Below are 25,321 nucleotides of genomic sequence, written 5' to 3'. Positions count from 1 at the left end.
CTTTAATTTTCTTTACCACTGAGACATCCCCTAGGACTTAGTGCCTGCATCAGAATATAAGCAATCAATAGTGGGCTATTTGATGATACTGCCATTCAATAGCCTATTACCAATTCATAGATTAATTGATTATAAATCTATGAATAATGAAATCATCAAAAAAAATGATGATAATATGAAATTTTATAAAGATATTTTTCTTTATTAAACATTTCTGATCTTTTGAACAACTGATTCTAACTTCATTCCTAAAAAATCCACATAATGCTTTTACAAGTTTCCCATTGCTCAGAGTTTAATATCTTTTTTATAAAACAATGAAAATTTGAAAGTAAATACAATCATTTTCTTGTTTTCAATGCCAATTTTTCCATAAAAATAATATATGAGTTGTTGATAACTCTTCTTTTAAAAAAAAATAAAAAATTGCAGTTATTTTCTGACAATTTTTTCTAATGTAACCATAAACTTATCTATTTTTATTTGTAGACATTGAAAAAACTGCGTTAACATCGACTATTACGTAAAAATTTCTGCCAGACGTCACTTTTAAAGATCAGAGACGTTTATCTTGGTTTCAACTGTCAGCAGTTGAAAATATAACATTTTTTGGGTTGATGTTATTTTTGTGTTTTTATGTCAAAGTCGCAATCAAGAAGATATGTTTTAATTACTGCGTCATGTCTTATATAGCCAATTTATTACTACTTTTAAAATACCAACAGTTAATCTTTTTTCCAAGATTCTCCTAGAGAAAGTTCAAAAATAGAATATCATTACATAAATATTAAAACTACTCTAATTAATCATTGTCTTATTAGTTTTAAGTAGCAGCATAGATAAAAAAAAATCATAGCATTTTTACAAATAACACTTCTTATGAATTTAATTTTAGAAAGGAGAATCAAAGTATCTGTACAGGATGTTATAAAATGTAAGAAGCCAGTTTGAATTGATAATTTATTTTTTAAATAATTTTATTCACATAAATGTGCATGTAACTTATTAAACAGAAGGGTGTTAAAGATGGTGTGCTTACAACAAAATCTAATTAGCATATTTTAGTTGAGAGAATATTCATTCTAAGACTGGTTCTTCATCTTTCATGAACAGTACTTCTACTACTATTTAATTGATATTCATCATCGGCATGAATGAAGCAACAAAGACTCTAACACTATCTAATGCAGATTAGGTGTTTCTTCTTTTACAATGTAATTTTTCCTGAAGATCATGAAAACATTTAAATAAATAAATTTTTATTGCATTAGATAGTTTTAGATTTGGTATTTGTACAAGCGCAGCTCCTACAAGAACAATAAGTTGAAGCAACATAAATGCAAGCTTGTCGCTTTGGAAAACATTAGTTTATTCGAAAAACATTTCTCTTAATGGACACGCATGTAAAAATTGGCATCTAAAATAATATACTACAATCTACCACAATATGATAGTGTGTGGCATTAAACATGTCTTAAAGTATAATAATTTATGCATAAATATAAAGCCAATATCAAAGATCTAAATACAAAATGAAAACAATTCTCACCTCTTTAACTTTTCTAGGTGATAACTTAAATTGGGGTTTCTGTATATGCGTCCTTTCTATGATTTCCTGTGTGGTATGAATGACAGCCACCACAAAATCCATATCTTGATCTCGAGCAACTAGATGAGGCCAAGAATCATAGTACACTAGAGATGCCTTATGAAATGTTGTTACATCCGAATCTAAGATGCCGCACAGCATAGCTACGGTTCGATTCTGTTTCAGCAACTGACCCAGCTCAAAAACCTCTGTGGGATGGGAGTCGATATATTCCAAAAAGTCGGGAGACAGAATGACTAGAACGGCCTTTGAATTGGAAAAACTCTGCACCCTCGAACAAGGAAGAGGAAAAGGGAGATCTTCTAATTTCTCGTGATTGATTTCTAGTGTAACTGGTTCCGAATCCAGCTGAAAACAGTCTGTGAGATACTGATCCCATTCTTTTCCATCTTGACTATACAAGATTGTCAAATCTGGTGTTGACATGGCAAACTTGGAATCTGCTGTGAATAAATTATCAGTTAAATTTTCCAAAAATAAATTTGTTAGTCACAAATTTGTATTTGTTTGCAAATAGAAAATCAATTACAAAAACAAAATAAAAATTTATGGCATTCATGAAAGTTAATGTTTGACTAAATAAAAAACTGAATATTCATACAATTAAAAAACTTAAGTAAATCTACAAAAATAATGTAATTAGTCTACAATATTATATAGTAAATTTTATATTCAGTTATCCACTTTTAGCTTACAAAAATAATGCTAAAATGGCTAATACAATTCATATGTAAAGAAAATTCTGATGTAAATTATCCATCTGCTCAGATACGCATTTCGTAAATGCCCTAACAATTGTGATAAATGATTATTATTGTATAAACAGAGTTGGCTTCATAGTATGTGATCTGTGCATTTGTACACTTGTATGCTTATAATACTTTAGAGGGACTTTGTGCTTGATCAATGCTTGAAAATCCTACTGAATGAATGAAATGCTATCCAACTTGTGAAATAATGCGTGCACTCGTAAACTTTGCCTAGGGTACAAAATAACCTGGCACCGTCACTGTGTCTACGCATTGCACTGCCTTATCCAATCTTACAACTGCTAGCCATTTTATAAATGACTAGGTCCAATCTGCTGCATGCTCACAGACCACTAGTAATCAATGATCACACTTTGAGATTCACTACCATAAAAAGTGATTCAAGTTAACATGCATCATCAGCATTCTATTGAAAGAAAATTCTATAAGATTGTTATCCTAATAACTGGAAGATGTCCTTGGTACTTATCTGAACTAGATGCGGTAGACAGAGATAATATCCTTAAACACAACATCAAAACACTCATCTTGGAAGAAGATCAAAACATATTTTGCTGGAAAAAAGATATCTGTTAACTTTGAGGTTTCTGAACTTACAAATATTTCATGTAAACTAATTACAGCTATCATTAGCAAGCCACAAAAAAGTGAAAGATAAAACTGTTGACTGGAAGAGAGTTGCAAAGTTCTAACTAATTATGTAAATGTTAAATTAAAACTGGGAATAACGTTCTTCATCTAGTAGATCACGATCCTCCCATAGTCAAGGCTTTCCAGTTCATTATAGAAGGTGATTAGAGGTTGAAAAATATGGGTTGGAACCAATAGCTTATCCAGAAATCTTTAGAGAAGATGCGGAAAGAAAACCCTAAATCCGTTCCACTCAAACTACACAGAAAGTGATCTTGGATTCCAAATATTGAACTTAGTATAAATTTAGGCGAAGAATCGCAGAAATGCAAACAAATTCTCATTATTTTGTAAGGTTTATGTTAGCGATGACACGACAGAAAGAGGAGCGAAAATGTCGTCAATGAAAGCGTCACCAAAGCCAAATCATCATCATGGATATATTTATTTCAAAATAGAAATATCCTGACATTCCCACGCATAAAAACTCCGCAAGAAAGATGCTATAAATAACTCGGAAACAGACATCAATGGGTACGGTGACACCTAATGCCCAACGATATCATCCCCTCGACTGAAAGCTCGATACGGATGACAAAACACGATACCATTAACAAAAAACTGGAAACTCTCAGCAATTTTTTCATCAATAACACACAATAAAGCATTTTAAACTCATCTGGAATGTTTGCACTGGAAAGAAAATAAAGAGAAAGTGTAATTCGAGGCCACAAAAGTGGGCCATACACATGGATCGCTTAGAAAAAAAAAATTCTTTGTACAGTACGTGTTTACAAATATACATTCTTTTTTTTTAATTTCTAATTACAAACGAGTTCAGTTGCCATCTTTATTTCATTGTAACGCATTGAATAAACGTCAGTTATAACGAAATTGAAACGGTCGCCATTTTCTTTTCGGTCTTTAAAATTTTTAAAACTTCATAAAAATACGTTTCCTCTCGTTACTTTATTTCAAAATTCCGGGGAATTTAAATGAAGGACAGAAATTAAGTTCTGTGTAGCGCTTAAGCGACGTGTTTACAACGTATCTTAAATATCCAAGATTGTAATCATTGACGGATTCGGAGATAAACACCGTACAGACAGCTTCGTTAAAACTGTAAGCGGTTTTTTTCCCCCACTTATAAACGTCTTTCTAACAATAAGTAATAAATTAAGCATCAGAAAACCATTTCGAAAGACGATAATTACAGCTTTATTTGTAATTTACGAGGAATAAAAATGAAAATTGTGCAACGATTACATAGAAATTTGCAACTTTTTATATTACAAAATCAAACAATTTACAGTTTTTTTTTTTACAAGAGCAAAGAGTTTATTAATTAAAAAATGAGCAAATTAGAGATTTTTTTTACTGTTTTTATTGTTTGTTCCTCCTAGCCTTAAGACTGGTAAGGCCTATATGCAAATGTGGCATTTATATTTTAAAATATGGTAAATTTAACTTGCAAAAAAAAAACCTGCCTTATAGTCAAATTTACCATTTACTATACAAAAATACGTAAAATTTCCTTTTGATTTCGTTGGTATAATAACTTAGACTACAGGAAATGATGTAATTGTCGGGTTGTCATCGTCTTCCTTGTTGAAAGACAATGAAACGTGGCAACTATTTTTTTTTTTTTTTTTTGTTCTATGGCCTTGGTAACTCGAAACCCGACAATTCTAAAATATAGAATTGTTACACTTTAAAAAAAGAATTCGAAAAATGAATACGTTCAACAAATTATTTTCCCAAACGTCGCCATTTTGAACACGATATTTGTACAGCTGTTGAACCGTGTACAAAGAAACCATAGAATTGATCTAACACTTGGCTCCCGATCCAAAGATCGGAACGATTTAATTAATTATTTTTGCTGAAAACTTTAAAAAAAAAAGAAACTCTGCATTTTTTTTCGGACCGAAGCATCCTCCATTCAATAAGTTAAATTGCTTTTTTTCTGGTCCGCATCTTTTGATCTTCGTCTATGAGTTTAGCAGACTGAAAGGCTGTTTTTTTTTTTTCGTTTCTTTTCTTTGGAGAGAAGGCTTTTACTCCTTTATTAACTCGAGATACAAATAGTAACGGGGGAGTGAAGAGGGTGAATATGAAAAGATTGAAACTCTGCGAGTTGCAGGCGTGTAGAAGACGAGGAGAAGACGAAAGAAGGGAAAAAAATCGACATCTGCAGATCGCTCCCAACTTCTAGGCAAGAAAAAAAAGGAAAAAATATATTTCTAGAATAATTGGAAGACGTTCCGAAGGAAGGAACCAGTTCATAAAAGTCGAATTTCTCAGAAAAAACAATAAAGAATCTCTCGCACTGAAATATTTTACCATAGAATCCATTTTTTAGCGGGTTTTTTTTAGAATCCATTCCAATAAAGCAAAAGCATGCGAACGTACTCGTTACACAATTAAATGTAATTTACTATAATAAATAATTATAAAATTAAGCGATTTTCTACGTCTGAAATTGTGTGAACAAATTCTGGCGATTTTTAATTTCGACACGCCCGTTAGTCGGCTCTTTTCTCCGAAAACAACCGCAAACAAACACGGATTTTTTTTAGTGCGGTTTCTTCACATTCCACGCGATTCTCGTAGATTTCTGTTCTTAATTTGCAGTAAAAATAACAAAGCGTACCGAAGAAAAGAGAAGGACGTTCGAACGTTTGCCTTGACATTGAATGCGGCGAAGTGTTCTGGCGCCATATGGACACGTGCACATGTGCAGGGCATGTGTCCTCCGAAGACCTCATTAAGCGAGGGGGGAGTACAGGGATTTTACCCTTAGATCCAGCTGCGTTTTTCCCTACTCTCCTTCCCCCCTTTGGCGTACGATCGAATACATTTTTACGGTAGCTGCCCTCGTAACAGAAGCTACCGAATTCTTCTGGGACGAGCAACAGATTAGAAAAAAAAAGAGGTATCCTGTCGGGATTCTACAACAGTTTCCGGTAAGAGGAACGTGACACAGTAAAGGAAAAAAAAAACTGGGTCCTGGATATACAAAAACGCGTGAACACACCATCAACCAACGCCTCATTTTCTTCAATTTATAAATAAACGTTCAAGGAGAATATAATTCACGTCATTAATAGATTATTATCGTTATTTATCGTGCCTTCGTTAAAGATAATTGTAGTAAAACCCAAGACGTCAGGGGCACGTGACACGACCAATTCGACGAACTTCCCCCTTCGAACGACAAAGACTCGAAAACGTTATCTGAAGGTCAAAGAGTGACGCGAGATTTCTTTACGTCGCGTGACATTTTAACAATTTTGGATGAGTAAACGAGTTTCCATCTCTTTGTTCCCCTTTTGCTAAGGTTACCGAAGCGTAACTGGTCAGTTAGGGGTCTTACACTCGGTTAAACAACCTGTAATAACAGAACATTAGCTTACTCTGACCGCGGTTTTGCTATTTTTTCCCGTAAAGACACAAAAATTATTCGATATCCCCCCTTGAAGACGAGTTTTAAACGAAATTTGGAACTTGAACACTTCAAAGAAATGCCTACTCACCCGTAAATCTCACTTGTCCATTGTTCTCTTCAGTAGTAATTTAAATGGAACACGTACAAGAATTGAAAGCAAGATAATAAATGGAAACGAAAATTGTCCTACTGTTCAATATTTCCTTAGCAACAGCTAATTTTAATTAAGGAAGAGAAAGGAGGAACTAATAAATTAACTCGGGATATAATTTCTAAAGGAACCGAACAAGGAACTGTATAAACGTTGATAATGCAAAGAACGAAACCACGAAACTCGAGGGAGGATATTTTTTTAACAAATCGAAAGAGTTCAGCGCTTGTTTAACGTTTTCCAATGTTAAAATTTTAATTAATAAACGTTTGAGTAACGTTTCTGCCAACGTCAGCGAGTAAATAAGCGAGTATTTAAAGAAAGAAAAGAGTACTTAACACATTTTCCGTGCTTCGGAGGATGAAAAATGCAACAACAAAACGGGTTCAACGAATGTACAAAAGAAACCCGATTGTTTATTTTAAAATTTGGAACCGTCCAAGTATTTTCTCGTGCCCCCTTTTTAAGTGTTTATTAACGAAAGAGAGACCAATGGCCCTTAAAAAGAGATCCGATCTCATAGAACATCTCCCGCTTTCTTATTCATCATCGTAGCTCCTACCGTTTCCGACTGTCAACTTGTTTGTTTTCACAACTCACTTTCTTAAAAAGAAAAAAGGGGCCTGCGCTTACCAAACAGAGAAATGAATATTCGAATAATGGAAGTGCCGAAAATACGATACACGCGCCGCCACTTTCGAAGGTATTTACATGAAATCCTAGAAGATACCCGACAAATCCGAGGCGCATTTTCACGCGAAACAACGAAAATTTATGCCGGGAACCACGATTTTTTCCATAAATTTGGCAACTGCAGCATATTCTGAACGGAATTTAAGGAGGTACATGTAATAGATCTTACCCTTGTGAGCAGCATTTGGCCAAATACTGGAATCGATCCACTTCCCGTATCTCAAACGTCCCATCTTTTAACTTGTAAACGCGCGCATACCGACACAGAACGGCTCCTCCACGAACAGAGGGAGGTGTTACACTCGCAATCACGTGACACGGTGATAGAGGATGGTTTCCTCCTGGTTTACTATTACACTGACCATTCATTCCTGCGAGGAAACGCCTTTTACAGATAAAAAGAATTCATTTACGTTCAGACTGCTTTTTAAATCCGAAATAATTAAATTCTTTATTTAAATAACACTACCCGAGAATCGCTATTCTCTAAATGTGTAATGCGTGCTTCAGTTATGATATATTATACAATATCCCGTGGTATAGTACGAATCAGTGGCAGGCATTACGTAATTCGCAGCAGGAACAGATTTAGGTGAATCTTTATAGATTTTAGTACCTTTAAACTACGAAACCTCAGCAATGAGGGGGGTGTAAAAGCTATAGATGCACCCCTAACAACAGCCTAAGAGAGTATTTTCTTACAAACAGCAGGGGAGATTCTACGACTTGTAGCAAGAAAACCCGCTTTCTTTCTCACTCGAAATCACTTACTAATCCAAAATTATGAAGCTTTATTGTCAAAAAGGGTCATTTTTCTAGTGAAACAACAAAAAAACTCGTTGAATCGTACAAAAATCCAACTGATGCCCATCGTTGTCTCAGTTTAACACTTAACAGGGAGGAGATTCTTCGACTTGTAGCTAGAAAATCCGCTTCCATTCTCACTCGAAATCACTTATAGCTGGATCCTAACCAAACGAGAGATCAAAAACTCTGAAATTTTACGTAAAAACCGGCCATTTTTCTAATGAAAAATCTCGTTGAACCATACAAAAACTTCAGCTGATACCATCGTCATGCCTCACGTTTCATACTTTTTCTGCATTTTTTTTAATATCCGGAGGAAGCTGCATAATTTATAAAGCATCCAGAATACATAAATCTGATCCAGGAACACAAAAATTGGGGTGAATTTCATTTCCTTTCGGAACATCTCGTGTCTTCGACAAGGTGTGATACTTTGATCCTTGGAGTCATTAACGCAAATTAACTGATCTTGGGTCAATTTATAAACGACAGGATGTGACTAGGACGTCCGGTTAATAACGCCTCCGTTCTGTTTATAATTACGTTGCTGCTTACGTAAATAACTAGTCGTGGTTCCCCCCTCTTTCGAGCGAGGAGCGCGAGACAATTTTTTGATCAACTCGATACACTTTAATTGATTGAATATCTAGCAATTACTCAGTCGTAACGGCTGTTAGTGGCTCAAATAACAGTAAGGAGCACGAGATAAAAGGGATTTCTTTATTTATTAATGAAACACAGCTAAAGAATGTTTAGTAAATGAGAAAGTTCGTAATCTTTCCTGCCCTGTAACCGAAGCGCGTAGCGTGTCGCGTGGTCGCTTCGCATCGCACGCGAGTTACTGTATTTACTATCTACAATAAAAATAGTTATCTTTATTATCACATCCGTTTAATTGATCCAATTTAAAAAGGTAGAAACGCAAACTTTTATCTTTAGCTCTTCGCAAACGACATGCGATCGGTTTAACTGCGCGACACGCGAGAGCGAGCGATTTCTCGTGTGTCGCATCGCGTCCTGCATCAAACCTAAAAAAAAAATTATCATAATCGATTTTAACAATTCACACAACGGAAATGACTGTCAAAACGAATCTACACAGAGAACAGGATCATAAATCGTATACAAAACTCGATTTTTTAGGAAATAATTCCGAGAGCGACGCGACGTTCGCGAGTCGCAGCAAGCTTGAATTCACAAAGGCGAGAACGTTATAAGAGATTATCACTCAAAATTACGCTGCATTAACAATTCCAGAATTAACTTTAACGCACCGGGAAGCTCTGGTATGCGTTTTTTTAGCATTATAAGCCTATTTTACTGCTCAATTACGCACGATGATCCGCTTACAAACGAAACGAAAGCACCTCCAGAATTCCTCTCTAGAAATTAAAACCACGCTGTTGCAGAACTTTCCTAGACTTCAACAGCGAATCTAAACAAGCAGCAGGTTAATTTGTTAACTAGAAACAGGAAGGCGGCAACGAACAGACAAACAAACGAGCCAAAAATATGCAAACATATAAATTAACAAGAGTTCAACGTAAAATTCCCATCACAATTACACTAGAATTCCACAAACTAGAACATCAAAAATTCGGATTCTGTAAGAGAAATACTCTATTTATATATAATTAATGTAACAGGATAGGTCAGAGATATTTTTCTAGACGGGGTCGTAATTCATTACGTCATAAAGTATTACATAAATTATTGTACAGTCGGATTCTCGTATCCAGAAAAGGATGTCGACCTTCTCCAACAAGAAAAAAAAAAAACACTTATCTTCTCGTCATCTATGCCATATTTATTAATTAAAAAATATATATATAAATTAAATTTTTATAACTCTAATTCGTAGAATTTGGGTATGGTTCTAAGGAAGTAGAAATTAATTTCCTGTTTATCGCCCTTCCTATCTGTAATTATAGATGTATTGTGATGTGACGTTCAGACAACTTTACGTAATTTTAATGCCTCAGTTCGTGCCTATAAATATTTATAGGCACGAACTGAGGCATTGGCGAATATCTCACATACGTTTATCTTGTGTTTAAATTAATTTAAATGAGAGATTTTGCTTTTTTTAAATGCTTAAAATCCAGATATAATCGGTTCATCTAAAGAGGGATTAAGCATCTTTCTGTGCCTATAAATATTCATAGGTACAGAATGAAGCATTGTAAATATTGCAGCACGTTTCTTTTCTTGTGTTTAAGTTTGTTTAGATGCGGAATTTTGCGTTTAAATCTATAGAAAATGCTTCAAATCCACAGATAATCCGATTATCTCTGGACTTTAAGTCTATAGAAAATGCTCGAGAAAGATTTTTCACGGGGATTAAGCATCTTTCTGTGCTTATAACTATTTATAGGCATAAATCGAGGCATTGTGAACATTGCGCACACGTTTTTCTTGTGTTTAAATTAATCTAGATGAGGAATTTTACGTTTAAATCTATAGAAAATGTTTAAAAATCTAGAGACAATCGGATCATCTGGAAGAATTAAGCATCAATTTAAACGCACGAAGGTATCGAAAATTTCCATAATCTATTATAAAATTTCATTTAGGGCAGCCAATTTTTTGGTAATTTCATTCAAATCTATTGTGACTGGCGCCTGACTCATCTTTAATATTGCGCTCCATTGTGGAAACGGGTGACGACAGGCGAATATCTTAACTGCTTCCGTTTCCGGTTTTGGCACGTACTGAAAATCAGCAGACATCGCTTTCTTGGTACAGAAGTCACTTATGTCTATCTACTTTCGGCCATTTTTTAGTTAGAGTGGGTTCAATTGCTGCAGACAGACATACAGACACTCGAAGTCAAATAACATTTAGAACACTTCAGAACGTATGATGGCATTTTCTGTTATGTTAATTAAGAGAAAATAAGATAAGATGATGATGATAAGATCATCTAGAAGTATATATTACAGCTTCCTTCTTCAGGATTCGCGATGAGGAAGGTCAAAAATCGGAAATATAAGCAGAAATTCGCCATTTTACCTCCAGAGGGGCAAGATGACTAATACATTTCTCTACCTTATTCACTTCCTTACAAGAAGAATAACGTTAGGAACGGATTTAAACGAGCTTACAAGGGTCTTTAATATAAATAACGGCCTCAACACGTAACCGAAACGTTCGTCATCTTGCCTCACTCCACTCGAAACACTACACAAAAATGCATCCGATATCTCGTGATTTATCCCTCACAACTAAAGTATTCGACAGTTAATTAAGGACAGGAGTCGAGTCAAAGGTCACCCAATTTGGGAGGGGTCTCGACCCCTCCCAAATTGGGTGACGACAGTGAGTGAGATCAGCTAATTTAAATCAATTCGTCACGAACACGTGCTTAATTGTTTGATAAACAGCAATTAACACGAAGCACGAGGAGGGAAAAACCTACAAGTCACTTTCTTTTTTTGCATATCTGTTTGTCTGTTTGTTTGTTTCCTTCACCCCTAATTACTTTCAATTTGTTTTGAAGGACGAATGAATGCAAATCGTTTCGAGAATTCCAAACCTCGTGTTTTTTCCTTTAGAAAAAAAATCACCATTTTTCCCTAAATTTAATTCGGTTGAAATACGATTTAAACATTAATTAATTAATTAACTTAATTACATTTAAGTAGTTTTAATTTTAATCTAAATTTTTAACATTAAATTTTAATAATTTACAATTTTCTTTGGATAAATAGTTGCAGATTTGTATAAATTCCCATTGAAAATCATTAAGGTTATGGGGATGAAGCGTAGAAACAGTTATTAATTTAAAAAAGAAAACCGCTTCTTCGAATTAAAAATATTATTTTAACTCGAAAAATCACGTAAATATTTTCTCATGCATCAAACAAAAGGCGTGGGAAACTTTAGATTATTGAACTAAACGGATGTAAGGGGTGAGGCAAGAATACTCCTCCCTACGCAAATGGATCAAACCATGAGAATATTTAATATCTACGTTATAAAAAATTATAATAAAATAATATAAATATGTATTTTTTAATCGCTTTAACATGATTTTTGTATTCTTTTTTTTTTAACGGTGTAAACTATATTATCGTGTGCAATCTCCCCTCCTTTAACGCTTTCTTTGGTGAAAAATCCTCTTGGATTGCTTGCGTCATAAATCAACTTCCCGAGTGGTTTTCCGTTCAGAATTATAACAGAAACTGTACTAAAAACTTAATGGAACCAACTCGTGGATCAAATGGAATGAGGTTCGATGCTTCAAGGACAAATTTGGGGGTTCTTTGCTGAAGTTTCTCCGTCGAAATGTAAGGGGGAAAAAAAAAATAATTAGATAAGTGAAAGATACTGACAAAAACTTGGCCTTCAGACGTCGAAAAGAACCTTTAAAAAACTAAAATTGGTCATTTCGGACGTAAAAAACAGTTATTTTTCCTTTCTTTTATTGAAGATTTATCCATTAAACATTTCGATTTTATTCAGAAAAGTCCTCATAAAATTTATTTTTGTATCAGATCTAAAGATTTTTCGATTTTACTGAAGAATCCTCCACAAAATTCCCCCAAAAATGCAAACAAAGTTATCATCCTGCAATTACAAAAAACGTACACCAAGTGAGAAATATTCAACTCCATAACCAATTAACGATAAATCCATTAATCTAAGATATCCAAAAATAAAGAAAATTCAGGATTTATTTATATTTTTCTACAAAAATCCATAACCTCTATCAATCTTCTCGAGTAGTAGTATCATTTTAACACTTAAAAAAACGAAGAAAACAATTAAATTTTGGTAACAAGACACTCGAAAAGTCTCGAGTGTCGCCCATCAAACGGATAACGAAGAAGCCATTGTGCCTTTAACACGTAACAAATTGCCACTAGCGGTCAATGATTCCATATTCGATTGTTCCATAACCCAGTGATAAAGATCCCACTGCGCATACTCAGTACTAGCAAACAATCTAAGAAACACCGGATGAGTCTGGCTTGGATAAATAAACCCTGTAAGGAAATCGAGAACGATTTTCTATGTATAGAATGACGCATCTGTGAAAGACCCGCGTATTGTAGACGAAGGTGAAACAAATTCCCATATGTTACCCCGGATGTTATAGAAGGGAATTTAATAATAAACATTTACTACAACATCTTCATGCCCGTCACGTATCCCTATCGGTTTTCTATATCTATTTACAGGTATTTTTATGATGCTCTTACGCGTGGTTCCTCCTTTACCAGGTTCTTACGCGTGTGGTTTCTTCTTTATGACGTTCTTCTGCGTGTTTTTTTTATATTGCTAATTAATTATTACGCATTTATTTGTAACTTAATACTTGTTTTGTCTACTTAACTGTAATTTAAGTGTATATTTTTTAAATGAAATTTTATATTCCTGAAGCACATTTTTGTATCGTCTCGTATGACATATTATCGATGGTTTCTTTAATATTTTTTTAAAATTCTAGCATCAAAGAAGTGTAAAATTTGACATTTATACGAAAAATTTAGAAATTCCATTAAAAAATTCGTTACAAAAGTGATTTGCATAATATCCTCTCGGGTATTTTTGCTTACACGAAGCGTTGTTTATTTGTTAATGTTCTATACAAATATTTTTAAAATTCCAGCAATAAAATTTACAAAATATATAAATAATTATCTATTTTTTTCCTCAATTTTATAATGATTTTTTGAAGAATTTCTTTATAATATAATCCCAGACACGAGTTATAGACAGCAATCTCATCCATTTAAAATTGTCTGAGTCATTAACAAGTTATCAGCTACATACGGCGTGTCTGGTCACTGAAGCACTGCAATTTTTTGATTTTTTTCTTGCCATTTTTGATGTAAGGTAGCCTTATTTTAAAATATAATCTAAAGAATAACGTCGCCAAACCAATTAACTTGTTGAATATCCTATCAATTACAACGTGCCTTGTGTGGCACATGTTCGGTACATTGAAGCATAATTTGGGTATTGTCATGCTTGAATTTAAAATATTTTCGAATAAAATTCTATTAAATTATCAAATTTAACAGCATATTTACGCAAAATCATGAAATATAACGATTAAATGTATAGAAAAATCGTTTAACGATGGCATTCGAGGTATTTTATTTGTTAAATGATACCTCCAATTAAAAAAAAAGATTAAATAATTTTTAAATTCGTGAATAGCTACTTAGTATATATAACCTTTTTTTATTATTATTATTCAAGATAAAATTACAATATTCTATCTCCTATCAACAAACACTCGTATAGAACTTCCATGTAAGTTTATGTTGCTGTCAATCATGGTTCTCTTTTTTAAATTTTTATTTTGACTCGAAACCATATGAATTCTCTTCTACATTGTTATTAGAAGAGTGTGAACAAAAGAATTTAAAAATGTTTATCATCTAGCAGCTGCAGGAAGTGCCGTGTATCTATTATACCTTTGCATCTTTCCAGTTTTTTTATGGCATCGCCGGTCATTTAGGCGTGTGAACCTCGGAAAAAAGCTTGTAAAATAAGCAAAAATATCGAGAACTTTTGTTATTTAACATAGAAAAACCTCCTTTTTTTTCTATCCGAAACTTTATTTTAAATCAAGGACGGATAGATAACAGTTCCTAACATTAAAAAAAGAAACTAAACGTTTGTTGCAATGAATGAGTAATCATCCTCCGCTGCCATAGGTTGCATTTCAGGAACGATGACGAATTGTTTTTGTTTAATATTAATTACTTCTTTGTTCCTCTACATGATTCATTAATTAAAACAAACTGTATGCAATTTAAACAAAATATACTATCACCCCCCATAGAGAAGTTTCTCTAAGATAACCTCATTTTATCCTCATTAATGATTATGTTAATTATAATTAACGATTTTAAAATCGTTTCTGGAAGCATTTCCAGTGTTTAAATCGTGTGTTTTTTTTTTTCCTCCAATTCGGTTCCTTACGCTAAATGCTCTTAATAAACTGTCGCTTCGTATGAAGGCAGTTACGCATTAAACACCGTTTTTTCGAACACCACCTATGGCATACCCTGGAGTGATAATTACCAGAAGATATCTCCTCCCAAAATACTAAGCATACCTTCCTGTTGTAGGGTCAATTCATGAAAATTTATAGTAAAATTCGTGAAATTGATACAGTACTTTGCTTTACAATCCGTTAAAATTGCACCTTTGTCGTGTGCATTTCTCTGCTCTTAATTGTGTACTGTACGTGCATACTTCTAAGTACAGTTAATTAAATACGTTTTGTATCTTTATCGGTTATCGATAAACATTATAATTAAGTAGGAAATTTATTAAAGTTAAATATCGTTAACGAAACGACTTAACAAAGCACGTTTAACAGTACATAATCGCGTTTACACTTATCAAATTCTCTTCCTCGTACAATATCCTTCCATCGTTAGAAACATCAAAAATGACGACTTCTGTTCCTATTTACAACGATTTAAAACGGTTTTAAATAAGGAAATTACACTGACGTCAAGAAATCGAGACGATTTGGCCCTAGTAAATTAGGCCATTGACATCAAAGTTCCGGCATTATTTCAAGAATCGACAGTACAAATTCGAATGACAATAATATTTTGGGGCCAACGAAAAATGATTAAAATAGGCAACTTTTATGAAGAAATTCTCAACGATCGGGTTGTAAATTTCATATAAATACAGTACTTAAAGATTATAATTTCAGCCATTTTAAAAAGTACAATGCACTAAAAAAAATTTACTTTTTAATACGAATTAATTAGTTAAATATTCAAAAATTTCGACACTTACTTCGTTTCGTGATGTCTTCGCCACTCAACACGTGTTTTATGACTAAACTACAGTCAACACTACTCGACCCTCTGTACAATGCCGTCTGGTGTTCGCTGCAAGTACTACGATTCGATAATCACTTTCTTTTTACGTAATTGTATGACACCAATGACTTTTCCTTCCTTATTGAGAAATTCGACTCTTGCCGTTAAGTTAATTCGTTTTATGCTGTATATTCTGTGACTCATATTTTACCTCTTAACGGTCGCTAAAATTAGTCAAATTTACAGTTACTAAAATGTAGTGTCATCGTATTGACATAGAAAAACTCTTCGGGAATATAATTCGAGGTTTATTTGTCAAAAACTGGCCTTTTAATTTGACTTTAAGTTCAATTTTCTATGTGATAAGTGTAGATATTAAACGGGATGCATCATATGTTTATAGTATAAATAAAAGGTAAAATACGTAAACAATTAAAAAAACTATATAAACAAGCCTACAAAGAAAATATTAACACGTAGAATATATAAAAATATTTAAAAATATCATGTAAGAATTATACAGAAATAAAAAAGGAAGTCGGATGTGACACAGTAAAAAATCACAAAGGTTAAAAAAATATTAAAAACAAAACAAGGAGCAAGTGCCGGATTTGCACATAATCCCAAGATGTTGCTTAGGGCCTCGTAGTATGAATCTATAGCTCAGGGCCTCACGTTATTTGATGATAGGAAGGGTCGTAGGACCGTCGAAAGGTGGGGGTTGAGGATTTTTCCCGGGCTCGTAGTAGCTCGTGGGGCCTGTGATGACTCCTATCTATATAAAATAAAATCTTAAAGGCTGTTTTTAATTTTAAAAAATAATAAAATTCTGAGTATTTCGTTTGTTCAAAAAAACAAAAGGCTAAAAGGATCGATCTACTCGGAGGCAAAAAAGGGACCGCTCTACTCCTAGGCCCCATACGAGCTCTCGATGGCCCCAAGCTGGGCCCGCTATACGTTATCGTTTAGGGCCATGACAAGTCTAGCCCTGCATGGAGCAATGTAATAAACGAAGATGATTCAACACAAATGCACATTCACGTACATACGAATATATGAACAGATAAATATACAGATACACAAAAAACGCATATAATGCAAACCGTAAATGTGTATAAATGCACATACAAATTTCAAATAGTACACACTAAACAAATAAATACATGTATAAAGACAAATACACTAAAGAAATCCACGAATATATTCAAAAACATTTTTAAAAAAACACACAAAATGTAGGTAATATATTTACTGTTCTTAGCTTAAACAAAAAAATAAAATGTGACGAGATACATAAACTAAAATTCTCACATTTTACAATATTTTAAAACTCATTTGCCGTTCTAAAATTAGAAATTTGGAACAGCAGAAAGAATTTACAAATTAGGATAAGCTTCTTCTTCTTCTTCTTTCTTCTAAACACTTTAACTCGTGTAAACAAAAATTTTTGCACTAAAATCACCATAAAAATTCAAAATAATATGCAATTTTTTATTTTTTTTTTTTGTTAGCAAAAGAGAAAAATCATTCGATTACGTTGTGTTTTTAGGAACTAAACAAACAAAAATGTTTATTATCGAGTGTGCATATTTAGGAAGAAGACGATGATGTGTATAATTTTGTAGGACTGGCATGAATGATAGTGTAAGGTTTTTACAGTCATGCATTCCTTGGCTGTCAGTCTGTGTTCTGTCTTACTTAGTGCTTATAGCGTTACCTCTCTTCGCTCTATTTTTCGATTCATCCTTCGTTGGCCCCTTAACATCGACTTACACGCTTAAATTCGTCTATTTTATTCATACGCATACTTAATATTTTACTATTTTTATCTAATAAAATAAAAAAACAGTAAGGTTAACAGTTGTTGCTGTCATTAACACAAACACATACACACTAGACAGGTGCAAGATTTGCTTCTGTATTATTATCATTATATTTTATCAAACTTGATGAATTTGCCAGAATACTGAAGTCCGTTAACTTTTGATTGACAACTAGTGTTATTTTTTTTTAGGATTATGTGCAAAAATGTCCTTTGTTTTTCTAAGTAAAACAATTATCTTGTCTCTTGTCTTTGTGTTATAAATATATGCTAACTTACAGGTGTAAATAATACGGTTACTATCAAAATATACAGGGTTTAAGAGTGGTAGTCAGATAAAATAACGTCCCAGAGGAGGGTTAATAGAAGCTAAACTGCCTCCTGAAACTGATAGGGGGGATGGAAACATTTTTTTACACTTATTGTTTTATGACCCAATTTCCTATTATGACATACTCTAAGTCGAAGAAACTAAAAAAAGTAAGAATTTTATACATTATTTTTTATATTTATAACTGCTAAACTGTACAACAAGGTGTCTTTATTTAAAAAATTACACCATTTTAACAATACCACTCATAAGAACTATAGGGCTTCAAATAAATTTTGATCCCTTAGTAAATCTTTCACTGTAGATTCTCACCAGAGGCCCTTAGGCCTTCCATCACAGACCTATAGATTCTCCATCGCGGGCCCCTCTGACACGTGTCCTCCCAGTCCCCGTGGGTGACTACCTCTAACAGGGATATATTTTCGGAGTTGGAAGTAATTTGATGCGCTAGTGGGAAGAATGTTTGAAGTTTAGTCCACTAAAAGTGATGTCAAAAATTGTTATAGCTGGATATATGCGTAATGATAATAATGAAGCTTGTTACGCAAAAATTTCGCTTCTGTAACGCCCGACGATGCACTTTAAACAATACTCTCTAATTAAATTGTTATTCCCTTACATCTCAATGTATTATTTATATTTATAAAGTTTTAATTTGATAAAAATTAAACCATTTTCGTTTATAATGAATTGTTCAATCACGCCCGTTTATAAATGCTTAAACAATAAACTCCATTATCATTAGATATTCAGTGAGTTACATCACGCTTCGTAAATCCCTGATTAGATTTAATTTTTTTCTGATATTTTAAAGAAAGATTATAATTTATTATTTTATAAATGATATAATTTTAAAGATTAAAAATAAAATAAAATTTTATATTCGTTTCTATAAAAAAAAATATTAATATTTTTTTTTAATTTAAAAGAGCTCCGTAACCTAAATACTGGAAGCCCCAAAGGCTAATTTCGCTATTTTTAAGGCGATTTTTGAATTTTTTTCAAAAATTAACTAACATATTTGAATTATTTTATGATATAAAACATTACTAAGCTAATTATTTAATAAATTAATTATTAAATATTAATTAATTAAATTTATAGAATAATAAAAAATGAAAAGCGAACGAAAAAAAATTTAAAAAAAAAAAATTAAAAATTAGTGGAATAAATTTTATATACCAACAGAGGAAATTATTTTCCTTTTTATTATTTTTTATTTTTTTAACGGGAAATCCTAACATCCGTAGGATGCAGGAGAATGACGTCATTGATTTATGTACATAGTTTTTATGGAGATAGGTAAATCCTGATTTTTTATTGGATTTTTAATTATTATAACGTCATTTTTCATTAATCAAGGAGGAAATAGCTTTTATTGTGATTATAATTTATAAGAAAATAATTTTTAATAGAAATTATTAATTAATTAAGCATCATCTTCAAGTGATAAAATCTGCAAATATTTTCAAAATTTCCATCTTTAGCATAGATTTTTATGATTTTTTAATACGTATTTAATGAGAAGAATATGTTAAATTAAGAAATGAAAGTCATTAGTAAATTATTGTTTCGATATCGATACGCAAACGGGCGAAGTTCTGTCACGTGCGAATAATTTAGCTAATTATATGCTTATATTTTGAATGATATTTATAACTTTATGTATATAAATAGCGTGTTAAAAAATTGCTCAATATGTTTTATAAAATATACAATAAAGCATTGTCATCACGTCATATACGCGAAGCGATCGGACGCGAAAGTTCGCATCCCGTCGCCTTGTTCGCGTCGGGTAACATAACTAATATTACATTAAATTTAACAAATTAAGCGATTCTTTTTATATAATTTTTCAAAATGTTGTTTTTTAAATTGTTTTTATTATTTATAAAGCATTTTATAAGATAAAAAAATACTTTTTTTGATTGAAAAATATGATTTTCTCGACAATGTTTATCATAACGTAGCGAGAAGCGTAGGGTCGCGTAGCGATTACACAAAGTTTAATAACTTCCTCCGTCAATATTAGGTCATTCTTAAAATCATTAAATATTATCGTTTAAAAGTAATAAAGTCTTTCATTATAATTATTTTACAGAACTATTTTCTAAGCGTTTTAAAAAAACATTAAACACTGATTTCAAACAAAAACATGAAAATTTAAATTATCTAATAGTACTTTCAAGTAATTATATTTTAATTACAAATTACATTTACCTGAAAATATATTTTTATTTATTTTATTAATTTAAAAAATATAAAATTCACAAATTTTACAATGCGATTATATGAAAGGGTAGCGAGCGCGCGCGCGCGCAACGCGTAAAGGGGCGATGCATGATAATACCTAAAACGTGTTACAATATATATATATAGGTATAATTTGTTTATATTCTCATAAACCAAACGTAAAAGCATTCAAATATTTTAAAAATTCAGCATTTTTAGTAAATTGTATTGAGATTTGTGGCACAAAATTGATCTTACTGAAGGGTCCTGCTCCATTATCCAGTGCAAATTTCTTAGAATTTCTATTATTTTGTACAATGAATTCATCTGTTTAATAAATTCTCATTCTGTTAGTAACATATCATTTTATGTGTAATAATTGCCACAAGTGCCAATGCAATTTTCCAATAAGGAATTTCATTGTTCATTGTAGCAGCTTCATCTTCTTCCTGGAACACTTTTAAAGATGGCAGCCAATTTAGAAAATTTCCCTTCCAACTGTCGACACCGTCATACCACACTGTCACATGTAAGTTTTAGTAACTCCCTAAATGCGTTACATTCGCACGTGTCGAAGAAAGTATCGTCAGATACAAATTAGTGAATGCATTCGTCTTGCAAGGAATGTAGAAAGTAGAAAAAAATATATATATTCTTGGAACCTTGAGGGATAGAACTGATCGACGGGAACGAATGCGCTGAAAGGAATTTCGCATAAAATTTCATTTTAAAAGTCAATAAAAGTAACATTATTGTTAGCACTATTATGGCATATTGCCTTGTTAAGATATTCGATTAGAATAATATCTCATTTGGCATTTTTATTCTGTAATCGTATAGAATGGCCGGTGATATTTTTACTCTTTATTTAATTTTATTTTTTGAATGTTAACCGTGTTCTTCCACGATCAATGCTTCTCAGAGATCAGTCATTGGTCCACCTTGCGGTAATGCTATAATACAAAATGGTTAAATCTTCTGTAAACAGCAACGATTCTTGAGAACACATAACAAATATTAATATTTGTGATGTCTTACGTAGATATATAGTGGATAAGAGTTTAAATTTGAACTTAAATCTGACTTAAAACACGGAGCTTGAGCGTTAAAATCAATTAGCAACTTTATTGATAGAGGCACTCAATTGCTATACCCAGTACTGTACTGGGTGTAGGGTACAATTGAGTCATAGTGGTGGCTTTATGAATAGAGCATCTTTATTTAGAAGCGTTGCAAGATCCTAAGATCACTAATTTATTCATCTAATTAATTATCTCACTCATTGCTCCTCTCTATTTTGGCAGCAAACGATTGATCCTCACTCAAATTATTAAAACTTAATTGTTCTACTGAAATCTGATTTTACTAATTACAGTTCGACGAAAAATCAAATTTTAATTAATTTGAAGTTTCTTTAATCTAAAACTCTCAATTGTTTTCTTGGTATTGATCAGGTTCAAGAGTAGAAAATTAGATAAAATATTAATTAATGTTGTGTTTAAGAAGCAAATTTTAATAATTTACATAATCCAAAATGAGTTTTAATTTATAAAATGCAAAAATTCCGAGACATATCCCGAAACTTTTCAACTATTTTTCATTAAAACAAAATGGCGACCACGCAAAGTTATCTGATTTGTATATTTAAATATATTTTTTAAATGTTAATTTAATTAATACAAGTTATTTATTAAAGTAAACTTAATAATTTTTCTTATCAATTTAATTGCTAAAATTAAAAATATTTACTGAGATTGTATATTAACTATTCGTTTATACAGCCTCATTATTTACATATTTAGACTTACTTTTATGACAATTTCTGAAGGAAAAAACGTATAAAACTTCAGTAAAATATGCCACAAAAAAACTTCTTTTCTTGTGATTTAATTTTAATAATTTATAATTATCTTCATGAATTATCTGGTTGATATGTTAATATATGTGTTTTACGTAATCGTTATTTGAAAACAAAAACACATAATCTATAAAAATTATCAATTATTTATCACAATTTATTGGTCTTTTAAACTAATAAACATCAAAATTTTCAGATAATTTCTTATATTTTATAAAAATAAATTTGTTTTTTCTTTATTTTCCATTGCAATTTACTTCGTTTGCAGTTTGCAGGGTTAATTTTTACTTTTGCAATTTTCTAGAGAAAATTTCTAAAATTTCCCCCATTCAAACCCAAATAGTAAAAGCCAATTTAGATTCTTCTATCTCTGTCTATACCTAAATGGGAAATTCTTAAACTCGAAAGAGAAAATATTAAACTTTAATGAGGAATTTTTAAACATGAAATGTGAAATTTTGGGTTTAAATGGGTGATTCTTAAACTTAAAACTTAAATTATGAGGTCAAAGGGCAAGGTTTGGACACAATAAGGGCCTAAATATTTAATATTTCATGCAAAAATGCGATGATAATTTACAATTTGTATGATAAGTAAAAAAATCTGTATTTTGTTCGTGAATTTTTATGCCTTTCAACGAGGGCTAAGGCCCCATATTTTTGTCTGATCAGAGAAATTTATACATTTTCACTTACATTACTATAACTAGAAAAAATAAAAGATTGGTTTATTCTTTTAACATTAAAAAATTTGCTTTCAGTTGCTCTGAATTAGGCCTTATCGCAGAGAGGCCATTAAGATCATTTTATTCGGACTTTATATGTACTTATGAAGGTCGCATTTGTTATATGTTAATATGAAAATTCTTCATATTTTTATTAAATAAAAAATATAAGGCAATNGACAGGATGTGACTAGGACGTCCGGTTAATAACGCCTCCGTTCTGTTTATAATTACGTTGCTGCTTACGTAAATAACTAGTCGTGGTTCCCCCCTCTTTCGAGCGAGGAGCGCGAGACAATTTTTTGATCAACTCGATACACTTTAATTGATTGAATATCTAGCAATTACTCAGTCGTAACGGCTGTTAGTGGCTCAAATAACAGTAAGGAGCACGAGATAAAAGGGATTTCTTTATTTATTAATGAAACACAGCTAAAGAATGTTTAGTAAATGAGAAAGTTCGTAATCTTTCCTGCCCTGTAACCGAAGCGCGTAGCGTGTCGCGTGGTCGCTTCGCATCGCACGCGAGTTACTGTATTTACTATCTACAATAAAAATAGTTATCTTTATTATCACATCCGTTTAATTGATCCAATTTAAAAAGGTAGAAACGCAAACTTTTATCTTTAGCTCTTCGCAAACGACATGCGATCGGTTTAACTGCGCGACACGCGAGAGCGAGCGATTTCTCGTGTGTCGCATCGCGTCCTGCATCAAACCTAAAAAAAAATTATCATAATCGATTTTAACAATTCACACAACGGAAATGACTGTCAAAACGAATCTACACAGAGAACAGGATCATAAATCGTATACAAAACTCGATTTTTTAGGAAATAATTGCGAGAGCGACGCGACGTTCGCGAGTCGCAGCAAGCTTGAATTCACAAAGGCGAGAACGTTATAAGAGATTATCACTCAAAATTACGCTGCATTAACAATTCCAGAATTAACTTTAACGCACCGGGAAGCTCTGGTATGCGTTTTTTTAGCATTATAAGCCTATTTTACTGCTCAATTACGCACGATGATCCGCTTACAAACGAAACGAAAGCACCTCCAGAATTCCTCTCTAGAAATTAAAACCACGCTGTTGCAGAACTTTCCTAGACTTCAACAGCGAATCTAAACAAGCAGCAGGTTAATTTGTTAACTAGAAACAGGAAGGCGGCAACGAACAGACAAACAAACGAGCCAAAAATATGCAAACATATAAATTAACAAGAGTTCAACGTAAAATTCCCATCACAATTACACTAGAATTCCACAAACTAGAACATGAAAAATTCGGATTCTGTAAGAGAAATACTCTATTTATATATAATTAATGTAACAGGATAGGTCAGAGATATTTTTCTAGACGGGGTCGTAATTCATTACGTCATAAAGTATTACATAAATTATTGTACAGTCGGATTCTCGTATCCAGAAAAGGATGTCGACCTTCTCCAACAAGAAAAAAAAAAAACACTTATCTTCTCGTCATCTATGCCATATTTATTAATTAAAAAATATATATATAAATTAAATTTTTATAACTCTAATTCGTAGAATTTGGGTATGGTTCTAAGGAAGTAGAAATTAATTTCCTGTTTATCGCCCTTCCTATCTGTAATTATAGATGTATTGTGATGTGACGTTCAGACAACTTTACGTAATTTTAATGCCTCAGTTCGTGCCTATAAATATTTATAGGCACGAACTGAGGCATTGGCGAATATCTCACATACGTTTATCTTGTGTTTAAATTAATTTAAATGAGAGATTTTGCTTTTTTTAAATGCTTAAAATCCAGATATAATCGGTTCATCTAAAGAGGGATTAAGCATCTTTCTGTGCCTATAAATATTCATAGGTACAGAATGAAGCATTGTAAATATTGCAGCACGTTTCTTTTCTTGTGTTTAAGTTTGTTTAGATGCGGAATTTTGCGTTTAAATCTATAGAAAATGCTTCAAATCCACAGATAATCCGATTATCTCTGGACTTTAAGTCTATAGAAAATGCTCGAGAAAGATTTTTCACGGGGATTAAGCATCTTTCTGTGCTTATAACTATTTATAGGCATAAATCGAGGCATTGTGAACATTGCGCACACGTTTTTCTTGTGTTTAAATTAATCTAGATGAGGAATTTTACGTTTAAATCTATAGAAAATGTTTAAAAATCTAGAGACAATCGGATCATCTGGAAGAATTAAGCATCAATTTAAACGCACGAAGGTATCGAAAATTTCCATAATCTATTATAAAATTTCATTTAGGGCAGCCAATTTTTTGGTAATTTCATTCAAATCTATTGTGACTGGCGCCTGACTCATCTTTAATATTGCGCTCCATTGTGGAAACGGGTGACGACAGGCGAATATCTTAACTGCTTCCGTTTCCGGTTTTGGCACGTACTGAAAATCAGCAGACATCGCTTTCTTGGTACAGAAGTCACTT

The 25,321-nt window shown here is 32.3% G+C and overlaps 1 protein-coding gene across 6 annotated transcripts in view; it reads right to left on the bottom strand.

Moving 5' to 3' along the window:
• The window catches only part of LOC111628292 (phosphoinositide 3-kinase adapter protein 1-like), a 37,780-nt gene extending 15,611 nt beyond the window's left edge, over positions 1–22,169 (bottom strand). The window contains exons 1-2 of one of the 6 annotated variants that reach the window (XM_023372054.1): positions 22,104–22,169; positions 1,550–2,052 (exon numbers count right to left, since the gene is read on the bottom strand). In XM_023372054.1, the coding sequence (XP_023227822.1) occupies positions 1,550–2,035 (486 nt within the window). In that variant the 5' untranslated portion in view covers positions 2,036–2,052; positions 22,104–22,169. The other 5 variants (XM_023372051.1, XM_023372049.1, XM_023372050.1 and 2 more) reach the window with 5 other exon arrangements.
• Between the last annotated feature and the right edge of the window lie 3,152 nt (positions 22,170–25,321).

The sequence above is a fragment of the Centruroides sculpturatus genome, unplaced genomic scaffold (assembly GCF_000671375.1).
Source record: "Centruroides sculpturatus isolate CEXI.00-Female unplaced genomic scaffold, Cexi_2.0 scaffold466, whole genome shotgun sequence".
NCBI classification, from domain to species: Eukaryota; Metazoa; Arthropoda; class Arachnida; order Scorpiones; family Buthidae; genus Centruroides; species Centruroides sculpturatus.
The sequence above is the reverse complement of the archived record's forward strand: the minus strand, read 5'-3'. Positions and strand labels throughout refer to the sequence as shown.